The 13,308-nt window shown below is 42.3% G+C and overlaps 1 protein-coding gene across 1 annotated transcript in view; it reads right to left on the bottom strand.

Moving 5' to 3' along the window:
* Positions 1-591: 591 nt before the first annotated feature.
* Positions 592-13,308, bottom strand: part of LOC122932147 (thioredoxin-like) — a 33,541-nt gene continuing 20,824 nt past the window's right edge. Inside the window, exons 2-5 of the mRNA XM_044286401.1 lie at positions 3,370-3,474; positions 1,723-1,782; positions 1,551-1,616; positions 592-708 (exon numbers count right to left, since the gene is read on the bottom strand). Of these exons, the coding sequence (XP_044142336.1) occupies positions 637-708; positions 1,551-1,616; positions 1,723-1,782; positions 3,370-3,474 (303 nt within the window). The 3' untranslated portion in view covers positions 592-636. The remainder of the gene's footprint in view (positions 709-1,550; positions 1,617-1,722; positions 1,783-3,369; positions 3,475-13,308) is intronic.

Here is a 13,308-nt window from a genome sequence, read left to right as displayed (position 1 = left end):
CCAAAAAAATATATGTACCCTCACCTCAGTTGTGCGGCAACTATATTTACTTCAGACATACATTCAAAATCTACAATAAAGAGATCTTTGGGAGGGTTTTTCAAATTTTTATGGGGTTATTTTAGAAGGTACTGTCACTTTTATCCAAATAATATGAAAATCACTTGAAAATGAAATGTACATGTTACTTTGAAGCACCTTTTATGTTATTATCCTGCAAGGAAAAAGTTATGGTAAATACCTAAATGTCTGTGTACAGCTTCAGCCCAAGCAGAACTATAGACTCATTTCTCTTAGGTGAGCATAAGATCCATTACTGCTGCCTAAAATGAGACACTTCATGCAGCTGGAATATGATTACACACGGATCACTACAGACCATCTTCAATCATCTTCCATTATGAAGAATGTATAATGATAGTATGGCCCACCATAGTCTTATATTAGAAGAGATGTGGGGCCACAGATGCTGTGATATGATATTGTAATTATCTCACTCTTTGTTAGGTAATAGTGGTGTGTCTTTTTTACATAATCATATTAGTCAACCATATTGGTTATATGTGGTAAAAAAAAAATACCGACTACAGATTTGTTATCTCGAAGATGTCTTTATTTACTTGAAACTGCAACAAGTTATATCTGGAACCTTAGCTCTTCAACTTTGCTGCATAGGAAGTCAGCATTTCCACCTTGGAATCGGTACAGCTAGAATGGAACAAACAAGTTATTAAAATTCTGTCTCTGTTGGTAATTGCTGTATCAGGGACTTAAATTACCATAAGTATTTTCCAGAAAACAAATTACTTTTAATTGCAGAGTTTAAAAAAGAGTCATGAAATATTAAGTTGTATACATGTGCAATATACCAAATTATATGGTCAGAAGAACAAGATATTTTTTTTTGGAAGCTGCAAAATGGGCAGAAGTTAAAGTAACTTGTGCACCAGGAGGATGTACTGAACCATACAAGGCTAATGTCTGTGCCCAGGTGGAAATGACTTGGTAGTGGGCTGAATGGACTGGTACTTTCAACAGTTGTTGTCCCATGGGTTTATTTATTTGGATCACAGTTTTTCCCCCCAAAAAAACTCACTTAAATATTACGGTAGATTGGGAACTGCATACATCGAGTGAAGAAATTGTCCAAATTAGGACAGCCCGATACAGAAACCCACCCATTTGCATTTAATTTAAATGGAGACACATAGAGGTTTTTTGTTTCAGCGAACCATGAGATTACACAAGATTACACAAGGAGGCACTCAATGGCAGCACCCAAAGATCCGTTGTGTCCATGGATAGAACTATACCTGTTCAAAGCCCCACTGTTCTGTTCTAGCACATGTGACTGCTGAGGCCAGTGAATAGCTGCAGCAGTCACATGACCAAGCTACTGTACTTCTGGTCCTAATGGGGACCAAACTGTGGAACTGTGGACAGAAGAGTGCATTTTTGGGGGGCATTTATTTGGGCATGACAACTGCTTTATTAATAGAAAGAAAATCTAGTCATTGACTAAGAACTTTGTAAATACAAGCCTATTGTACCTGACACATATTTCTGAAGAAACAAAATGTTGGTACTCCAACGATCTCATATCTCTCTACGAATTCCTAAAAGTAAAACACAAAATAATTCTAGTAGGGCAGCATTGCTCTCAGCTTTGGAAAAAATATACAATTTTATACAGTTACAGTTCCATTGAATTTTGCTACTTACGTCTGCTTTTTTAACATCAATGAAAACAAACACAACATCAGGCATCTGTTGGCTCATCAACTGAAAGAAACAAACGTGTTCTGTTAGAAATTTTAAAGGGGTTGTAGTTTTAAAGGTGGAAGTTTAAATTTCGGGACCTGAGCGGAGCAGCGGAGGCTATAGAGCTGGGAGCTGGGAGCTAGTGTCCGAAAACAGGTAAGTAAGTAGTTTGAAAGAATCAGCAGTTAAAGTAAGGAACATGGTTGTTTTCTTCCCTGAAAGAGTGCCACGTTGTCCACGAGCCACGTCTGGTATTACAGCTCAGCCTTATTCAAGTGAATGAGTCTGAGAAGCAAAACTGCAATATCAGACCCATTCCGTGGACAAAGGTGGTACTATTTCTGGGAAATGTAGTTTTGTTTAAAATAGTTTTTGTATACCATATTAAGGAATCGTTAGTTAATAGACAGGTGCCAGGATTTCTACCAACAGTTTACAGCTGCAATGAATACTGGGTATGGAGCATGGCAAAAGCAGTGTGAGCTCCAGCCCAGAGGCAAAGCAGATGCTATTTGCGTACATCCAGGTGTAGAGCTTTTTATCAAGAGGGGGATAAATGCTGCTCCTGATTTCTGAGGAGGTAAATACCATACAGAAGTTGTGCTGCATATATACAGTGCATATATCAAGAGAATGCCAAGAGTGTGCAAAGCAGTAATCAAAGCAAAAGGTGGCTACTTTGAAGAACCTAGAATATGACATATTTTCAGTTGTTTCACACTTTTTTGTTATGTACATAATTCCACATGTGTTAGTTCATAGTTTTGATGCCTTCAGTGGGAATCTACAATTTTCATAGTCATGAAAATAAAGAAAACTCTTTGAATGAGAAGGTGTGTCCAAACTTTTGGTCTGTACTGTATGTTGTATTTTACTCTAGAGCTGCACTCACCATTCTGCAGGTGGAGCTACTGTGTACATACTGTACATTACTTATCTTGTACTGACCTTGAGATACATCCTGTATTATACTCCAGAGCTGCACTCACTATTGTGCTGGTGTGGTTACCGTATTGGTGCATTCAAATGACCGTACGTATCTTGTGGTCCGCAAAATGTGGATCTGCTAAAAATACGGATGACGCCCCCGTGTGAAGTTCTGCTTTTGCTGAACCATTGTAACAATGCCTATTCTTGTCCACAAAATGGACAAGAATAGAACATGTTCTAACTTTTTTGCAGGACTGCGGAATGGACATTCAGACGTGGACAGCACATGGTGTTCTGTCAGCATTTTTTGCAGACCTATTGAAATTAATGGGTCCGCATCCAATCTGCATAAAATGTGGATCGGATGTGGACCAAAAATACGATCATGTGAATGAGGCCTAAACAAACATTGCATTACTTATCCTTTGCCAATCCTGAGTTACATAGCCCTATTTACTATACGTCAGGGCTTATTGCTAACTGCTGAAAATACCTGCTTGCTTGATGGAATTCTGTTGCCCTGTTACTAACCATGTGAAACCATGACTCTAAAACCATACCCCTTTTTACCAGTGCCTACAAGAAGAAACTGGATAGGTAATTTACTTTTAGCAGGGGACAATATAAATCACAGTGAAAAAAAACGAGACATGTATTAAACCCCAATCTTCCAGTTACCTCAATGCGGGGAGTTGTTGTTTTGCATGGTCCACAGTGACCAGAGGTAAAACAAACAACAACAAGCTTCCTTCCACTTTGCTTCAATACTTTTTCTAGTTCATCCTATACAAAAAAGAATAATAAAACATATTAATTACATGTCATTACACCTATGCTTAGTTTGGGGTTAGATTGGTTCTGAAAACCATGTATATGACATGATTAGGAAACTAGACAACTGCTATGTACATTAAAGAATATTGCACCTCTTTTATGGGACTATCTTGACAGTTTGGTGGTAAGATTTTAAAAGGGTTTTCTAGGATTTTTAATTGATGACCTGTCCTCTGGATAGGTCATCAGTATCTGATCGGTTGGGGCATGAAACCCGGGACCCCTGCCAATCCGCTGTAATCACCGCTGCCTTCTCGTAGCTTACCAAGCACAGCTCAGTACATTGTATAACGGCTGTGCTTGGTATTACTCTCAGCCCTATTCACTTGAATGGGGCTGAGCTACTCCTAGGCCATATCACACATGAATGTGTTGTCACTCCCGGCCTAGAAAAAAACAGAGAGAAGGCCGTGGCCTCCTCAAACAGCTAATCGGTGGGGTCCCGGGTGTCGTACCTCCACTGATCAGATACTGAACAGAGGATAGGTCATCGATATAAGAACATCGGAAAACCCCTTTCATTTGGCCTGAACTGAAGGTGCCACAATCGCCCTGAAAAGTCATGTCCGTCACTTTGAGGTCTCCTTGGACTGTATCCAATACCTTTCAAGCTGTTTAATGTCATTGCAATATTAGTAATGTCAAAGTGACAGCAATGTATGTAGCTATGGGAAAGCAGATAGTAGTGACAAACTAAGGCTGTTCTTGCCACTGGTGCAATCTGCTGACCGAGAAATCTGTAAGGTTAGAGATCAGGGTATTTGCCAGAGAAAGGGCACAGCCCAGGTATGACTGAATCTGGTCATTCAGACACTAAATATCAGTTTGCTTATGAGCTGCCTGTTGAAGCAGCAGTTGAAAAAACTGTTCCATCATGTTTAGCAAACTGTACTTGTTGCTGCTGCTTCTGCTACTTGATAAAGCAATGGCACTGGTAGAGACAGTGGAGTAGTGGCTCAGCAGGAGTGGGCAAGGGCCTACCAGGCATGGATCTGGCAGGCATCTTCCCAGTGAAAACTGAGATACAGAGGATATCCTGGTAATGTAGTGTTGGGCTTATATAATAGAATAGCGAATAATATTCGCGAATATCGGCACTTTGAGAATTTGTGAATATTTAGAATATAGTGCTATATATTCGTAATTTCGAATATTCTAGATTTTCTTTCAACAGTAACCTCTCTTCTTGCTTGAGGGCCCATGAGAAGGCTGCAATGTCTTTGTATGAGCTTAGCAACATCCCTAGCAACCAATAGGAAAGTTGCCTACCCCTTACTATATAAGAACCTCCCCAGATCCCTTGTATTCAGTGTTTGCAGATCTGAGAGAGACAGCAGTGTTATTGCTGTGCTCTGTGCTTTACTGTGTCATTACATTAGATAGATAGATAGTTAGTTAGCTCATATATATATAATACAGATAGTTAGTGGGAGATAGTCAGTGTAGGTTAGATAGTGATATAGTGTAGCTGATAAGTTCTGCTGTCCATACATACATGCTAAAAGCATAGTGCTGTATTTATGCATGTATTTATTTATGATACATACCGTATTTTTCGCCCCATAAGACGCACTTTTTCTTCCCCCAAAACGGGGAAGAAATGCCCCTGCGTCTTATGGGGCGAATGCTTGCCGTTTTTACATCGCAAGCTGCGATGTAGATGCGAGCGGGGACTCGGGGAGGGACTGGGAGGAGGAGCTGGGGCCGGCAATAGCGGCGGGGCGGTGCAGTCAGTGTGGTATCCCCGCCCCGCCGCTCCGGTATAGTAATTTAAGATGTCATAGTCATTTATTGGTTATTAAACATGCCCCCTCAGTCGTATTACTACCTTATATCCTAATCGCATCTGTAGAATTCATGCAGGCCGGGCGGGCAGCAGCAAGTCTTGTCATGTGCCTGCGCCGCCTACTTTATGAATGAAGCAGGCGGCGCAGGCAAGTGACGTCACTGAGGGACGCGCCGGCCGCCCGCATGGCCTGCCTGAATTCTACAGATGCGATTAGGATATAAGGTAGTAATAGGACTGAGGGGGCATGTTTAATAACCAATAAATCAATATAACATCTTATATTTGTATACTGGCGGCGGCGCCAGGGGGGGGGGGGCGGGGGCTGCGATCTGTGGATGGCACAGTTATGGGCTGGGGGGGGGTCTGTGGATGTCACTGTTATGGGCTGGGGGGGTCTGTGGATGTCACTGTTATGGGCTGGGGGGGTCTGTGGATGGCACATATATAACAGTGCCACCCACAGATCCCCCCCAGCCCATAACAGTGCCACCCACAGATCCCCCCAGCCCATAACAGTGCCAGCCACAGATCCCACCCCCCTGTAACAGTGCCAGCCACAGACCCCCCCCTGTAACAGTGTCCGTCATCCACAGATCCCCCTGTAACAGTGTCCGTCATCCACAGATCCCCCTGTAACAGTGTCCGTCATCCACAGATCCCCCTGTAACAGTGTCCGTCATCCACAGATCCCCCTGTAACAGTGTCCGTCATCCACAGATCCCCCTGTAACAGTGTCCGTCATCCACAGATCCCCCTGTAACAGTGTCCGTCATCCACAGATCCCCCTGTAACAGTGTCCGTCATCCACAGATCCCCCTGTAACAGTGTCCGTCATCCACAGATCCCCCTGTAACAGTGTCAGTCATCCACAGATCCCCCTGTAACAGTGTCAGTCATCCACAGATCCCCCTGTAACAGTGTCCGTCATCCACAGATCCCCCTGTAACAGTGTCCGTCATCCACAGATCCCCCTGTAACAGTGTCCGTCATGCACAGATCCCCCCCGTAACAGTGTCTGTCATCCACAGATCCCCCCCGTAACAGTGTCCGTCATCCACAGATCCCCCCATAACAGTGTCCGTCATCCACAGATCCCCCCCATAACAGTGTCCGTCATCCACAGATCCCCCCCATAACAGTGTCCGTCATCCACAGATCCCCAGTAATAGTGCCATCCACAGACCACCATTAGTTCCAAACCCACCAAACACACAGCACACCTTTTTGGTTAAAAATATTTTTTTTCTTATTTTCCTCCCCAAAAACCCAGGTGCGTCTTATGGGCCGGTGCGTCTTATAGGGCGAAAAATACGGTACATACATACAGACATAGTGCTGTCATGTCACAAGTTCACAACAATACTTAGTGCACCAATCACTAATAAGTACCAGACATGTGGGGTATGGGATGAAATACTTAAACCAGATATTCGAACAGGGTAAATTGAAAGACTTTAATACAATGGTTAGAGAGTTCGGTATACCGTATAAGGACATATATAAATACTTTCAGCTTAGGAATGCATTGAGGTCAGTTATGCAAGAGGATAAATATAAGATGGAAAGATCTGAGATATTACACAAATTTACTAATCTGGGTGAAAGAAGAGGAATAACGGCAAAAAGATATAAGATATTGATGGTGGGGAAAAAAGAAACGGGTTACAATATTAGCTAGGAAAAAATGGGAGAATGAACTGGAATTCTTTACGGAAGAAAAATGGAACGATGCATTAAAGAATTATTCTCGAGTCTCAAACAGGGGTTCACATAAGATTTCACAATTTTTTGTGGTTCATAGGTTGCATAGATCCCCATGGATATTGAAAAGAATGGGCGTTAGATCCTCGGATGACTGTGTAAAATGTGGGGGAGAGAGAGCTGACTTAATGCATTGCTTCTGGAGATGCCCCAGATTGTTTAGATATTGGACAGAAATAACAGATACTATATATCGAATTTTGAAGGTTCAAATATCAGAAGATCCGATTACGTGTATTCTGGGGGCAACCGAACATCTGGGTCTAAATAGAGACATAAGTATGGTCCTTAGTAAGGTTTTATTTCAAGCTAGACTCTTAATACTTAAGAAATGGGTAGGGGTTGACCCTCCAACAGTTCGGCAGTGGAGAAAAGCAGTAGAGGACATGATTAAAGAAGAACGGGTGATGGAGGGCCTTATCTTTTGTATTGCACGTCTCCCCCTCCCCCCCCCCCCCCCCCAAGGGAGGTGGGAGGGAGGGAAATTGGGGAGTAAAAATATTTGGGTATGTATAAAATAAGAATGGAATGTTTTTCTTTCCTTTTTTTCATCCTTTTCTGACGGCATTCAATCTATAGATGATTATTTTTGAGACGATGGTAATAAAGGGAAATTTAAAAAAGGGAAAAAGAAGAAGGAGGGAGGAAGAAAGGGAAAGGAAAAATAAATATTGCCATATATTGTCATTATAAATAGTACCATATACTGTCATTATAAATAGTGATGCACTTGGGTGGGGGGGTTGGGTTGGGGGGGGTGCTAGGGGTAAAAAGTTAATGTGAATGATTATTGTAATGACCCGTTGGACGGTCTGATACTGTATATTTAATGTGTTTTGTATAACAATAAAGAAATATTTATAAAAAAAAAAAAAAAAAAGTACCAGACATGTTAAAATGTGAAGTTGAACATATTGCGCCAAAATATTCATTGGTGTCGATTTCGCATTTGCGAATCTATTGGAGCACTCTAGCTGCATATAAAGCTATTGTAATGTTCTGCCGTGCCAACCATTTTCTCCAGTCTCAGGAAACTTCTAGCAGCTTGAAAATTGTAGCTATAGTGACCCACGCCTGTATTTCACACGCATTACACAAATATTACATTGCCGATTTTTCGTGATCTAGAAAATTGAAAATTCTCAAATATATGACGAATATTGTACCAAATATTCGCAAAATATTGCAAATTTGAATATTGCCCCTGCCTCTCGTCACTAGTAATATGCCAGTTCAGTCTTCTTTTTTGAATCAAGAAAAAAAATTCCCAATTTTCTTTTAACAATGATTGTCTAAAAGCATGGGCATTCAATAGCCACCCCTTTACTTGATGCTAACAATATGCTCATCAGCAGCAACCAAAATGCAGCTTACCATGCTTGCCATCATGCCTGGGAACCAATTTGTTTCATTCTCTGCCCCACACTGTGATAGTTGGTCATAGCCAATATTGTCTTGATCATCATCATCTGTACCACAAACAGTGTCAGTATCATTCTCTAGATGTGCCTGTGATGTGCCATGTCCCCCTCCACCACCAACTCCTCCTAATCCTGCACATGTGCAGGATTTGCTCCCCTGGGTATAGACGCACAACTGCATATAGGGTTGAGCATTTCCTGCCTCTTAAGACCACCTTATCTTGTTATGTAGTTTTTATATGTATGCTTGGAGGTGTATAAACTCCAAACTAAATGTGCCTTGATTTTCATTCATTCATCTTTAGGTAGACCTGTGAGGCCTGCGTCATATTAGTCAACCGTGGGTGGGACTCACAGCCTCCTCCCCCCTCCCATTGCATGTGTGGTTTCACACTGGAGGCAACCGGGAGCTGTTTGCTGTGAGTCGGACCTTACGCTTCTGTAATTCGCCCACTGGCCCCTGGTACTGCCCTTACAGCACAGGTAGGTTAGCGTTAGGTCCCGTGCAACTTGAGATACCTTGACGTGGTGCGCAGGCTCCGGTATGTCCTTAATACAAGGATATATTGGCTAAAGTCTCATTTTAACATCAGAGAGAGGGTTTAGTCAGATTGTGTTGATTGCATCCACCACAGTAGTTCACCTATTCTTGTAAATGTTTACTTACATTGTTGTCCCTACTCACAAATCTGATGGTGTGTTCCAAGAGACTGATTACTCAACACAGATCCCAGATGAGCTGCCACTGTCTAAAAATACTATGGTCACCATCTAGAACCACAGCCAGCAAACTTAGAAACTGCTACCAGTCTTCTTTAAACACTCTGGTTGGCAGGAAGCGAAAGCCACCCATAGATACTTCACCAGCGCCTGCTGCAAGATCAGATGGACTTAGCTTCTGGTGACCCAGGAAACGTCTGTGGAGTAAGCATAAAACTGGTGCAAGCTTGCCAGAAACAGACCTACCAGAATGACAGGAGTGCAAACAGCAGTGGACAAGCAGAGTCAAAACCAGGAGAGAAGGATAGTACAAAAACAACGGGCGAGGGGTTAATCCAGAAACATGCCGCAGTCAGAATACCAGGTAAACTGTAAGAAGCTAAATCAGTAGATGTAATTGGTTAATACATAAAACAATCTCGGCTCGGTAAATTCCTGACAGCAGGAATTCAAAATAGTGCATCCCTGCCGTGGTGGTTTAATGTATGATGTAATTATTGACAACTTTATATTGATCATACAGTTGCTCCATCATATGCAAGGTAGCATTTTAGTTGGAATGTTGGAGATCAAGTGGCACAAAGGCAGACTGTTGTGTTGCTGTAAGTCACAAAAGAATGTTTGAAATATGCACACACTCTCGGGGACACGGTCAGCACCACTACATTTATTATGTGTGCCATGCAGGGTGCATGTGTTTTATTCCCCAAATACAGTGCAGCCACAATATTCATGTCATTGTGGCTATGTTGCCAGTTGTAGCTGGCAGGGAAAAATCTAACTGAAAATGTTCTGCTTGATGCACAGTAGCATTCTCTTGGCCATGGCCATTAGTCAAAAGGCTGGATAGCAACATTTCATCTTAGGCCTCATGCACACGACCGTTGTTTTGGTCCGCCTCTGAGCCGCACTCAGTGTGCTGTCCGCATCCGTTGCTCAGTTACATAGCCCCGCCAAAAAAATATAACATGTCCTATTCTTATCCGTTTTGCGGACAAGAATAGGCATTTCAACAATGGGCCTCCCGTTCCGTTCCACAAATTGCGGAAGGCACACAGGCGGCTTCTGTGTTTTTGCGGATCCGCAGTTTGCGGACTGCAAAAAACGGAACGGTCGTGTGCATAAGGCCTTACACATGTAAAAGAAGAGAGTGAAAGCAACACTCTGTCCTGTTTCTGTTCCGTGTAGGAAGTTATCAATGGAGATGGTGGATAAGCGTCTGGTGTGGGAACAGAGCTGCAGAACCGTGGAGATGTCAGCAGCAACCTTGTAGCAGTGGTGCATTGTGACCACCTCTTTGCAAAACATTTACTCAGTGGGCTGTGAAAGACATGTACTCTAATGTATTTGTGGCTCCACATGTGGATGGTGGCATGCACCTTGCCACACAGTAAGAATTCCAAGGAGTGGCACCCTTGTACTCCACAATGTGAGAGTAAAAGGAAGAGGCAGTTTTTTAGTTTTTTTAAGAAATAATGGAGGATAGATATCCTTCATCTAGGCTGAACAAACGCCATTAGTCGCCTAAAACAGTGGAGTCCACCAAGTTGGTCCCCAAACATTGGGATATAACTGTGACCCAGAAAAATGTTAGTCTTGGACACATTCTGACCAACTGAATTTAATTAGTTTTGGCAAATTTTGTTTAAAAAAAAAGTCCACTATAATAAATGTGACACAATAAGGTCAGGCTGGGGCACACTCTGTTGAGCTTAATTTATATAACTTTGGCAAATTTTGTTTAAAAAATGACTACTTGGACAGAATCTACTATAATTGTTATATAAGGGCTCATTCAGATGACCGTATGTGTTTTACTGTCTGCAAATTATGGATCCGCAAAACATGGATACCGCCCGTGTGCATTCCACATTTTGCAGACTGCACACGGCCAGCCCTATGATAGATATGCCTATTCTTGCCCACAATTACGGACAAGAATAGGACATGCTCTATCTTTTTTGTGGGGCTGCAAGACGGAAGTATGAATATGGACAGTACACGGCGTGCTGTCGCATCTTTTGCGGCCCCATTGAAATGAATGAGTCTGCATCCGTTCCGCAAATGTGGAATGGATGCAGACACATAAATACAATCGTCTGAATGAGCCCTAACTGTGAAGCAGAAGAATATGTCAGGCTGGACACACTCTTAATAACTTAAAATATGAAACTGTATGTTAATCCTTTCATGACCGGGCCCAAAAGAGGCCTAAATGTCCAGGCAACTTTTGGGAATTTTGCGCACCTTATGGTTTAGTGACTGTAGATTTTTTATTTGTTTGACTACCAAAATAATTTTAGATTTTTTTTTTTTTTTTTTACTTGACACTTAGGACTTTTTATTAGAATGTGTTTTTTTAGAGATTTTTTCACATTTTTTGTAGGTGATTAATTTGGAGGAAAACCGCTAATTATTATTAAAAAGTAAAAATGTTAAAAATAACACAAAAATGTATTATTGCAATGGGTTCCCTATTTTGTGACGATCATTTTCATATATAACATGTATAGGTTTGAGATTCAGGTCACTAATAAAGAAGAGAGCTGCTGTGGAGGTCACTGTTAACGGGGCAGGATGCTGTTGAGGTCACTGTAAAAGGGGCGGGCTACTGTGGAGGTCACTAAGGGGGCGGGATGCTGTGGAGGTCACTGTTAAAGGGGCAGGCGCTGTGGAGATCTCTGTTAAGGGAACAGTGGAGGTCACAGTTAAGGAGACGGTCCACTATGGAGGTCAGTGTTGAGGGGCGGGGTGCTGTAGAGGTCAGTGTTAAGGGGACGGGGTGTTGCGGAGGTCACATTTTAAGGGAACGGAGCTCTGTAGAGGTCACTGCGGGTGGGTTATTGTGGAAATCACTGTTAAAGAGATGGGGTACTGTGGAAGTCGCTAATAAAGGGGCGGCCGCTGTGGAGGTCACTGTTAAAGGCACGGGGTACTGTAGATGTCACTGTTATAGTGGATACTGTCGATATCTTTTAACGACACACACAAACATTAACTAAAGTAGATGAAATTTACTCGTGCAAAGCCGGGTCCTTCTGCTAGTTTTTAATAACTACTAATTGGAAAAATGATTTTAAACAAAATATAAATACGATGCAATAATATTATACATTATTCCCCACAAAAATATCCATAGCCTTTAAATGTTTCTAATATGGATCTAGTACACCTATTAAATATAGATTTTTTTTCGTTTCTACTCTCCTTACACTTACACTTGAACTTTGGAGCTAGATAATATGGCTAGAAAGACAAATGAACATTTTTTTATATCTGCTCATCTCTTGTAATAAAATTGTAAGACATACATATAATTCATTGGATAGATACACTGTAGATACAAATGTTCGATGTGTGCTCCATTGGCGACATGGCAGAAGTCTAGGCGGTAGCCCACTTCTGTCCAAACTAGTGCCAACATATCCTCGAATAAGGACTCCACTTTTTCAGTGATTATCTCAGGTCATTCAGATCCTGTGGCTGGTGGGAAAAGAGGGCAGATACACTGAGTTCTTAATGTAGCCCCACAGAAAGAAGTTGCAGTGTGTTAGATCTGGAGATTGTGGAGGCCAACACAACGTGAGTCATTTCTTCTAAAACACCTGATCCAATAGGGATCATCCAACTGAAAATGAGGAGTTGCACCATCCTGCTGATAGACTATGTTTGGCAGATCTTTCCCTATCTGTGGCATAAGCCAGTCCCTTAACATTTCCAGGTATGGGTGGCCAGTGATAGTATCCTCGGCAAAAAAGAAGGTACTTCAGACTCATTTCACACGACCGTGCCGTCGTGCTGTTTTTTGCGGTTCGCAAACCACTGATCCAAAAACTGAAGCTGCCAGTGTTGCCTTCCGTTTTGCAGAACGGAACGGGCACCGGTAATATAAATGCCTATTCTTGTAGCGGGCCCGCGGAACGGAGCCACGGATGCAGACAGCACACGGAGTGCTGTCCGCATCTTTTGCGGCCCCATTGAAGTGGATGGGTCCGCATCCGAGCCGCCAAAACGGCAGCTTGGATGCGGACCCAAACAACGGTTGTGTGCCCGAGGTCTAAGTATGTGACAAAACAAAAAGTCAGTTTCAAG

This window comes from Bufo gargarizans, chromosome 1, assembly GCF_014858855.1.
Source record: "Bufo gargarizans isolate SCDJY-AF-19 chromosome 1, ASM1485885v1, whole genome shotgun sequence".
In the NCBI taxonomy this organism is placed as follows: Eukaryota; Metazoa; Chordata; class Amphibia; order Anura; family Bufonidae; genus Bufo; species Bufo gargarizans.
This window is presented reverse-complemented; position numbering and strand designations above follow the sequence as displayed.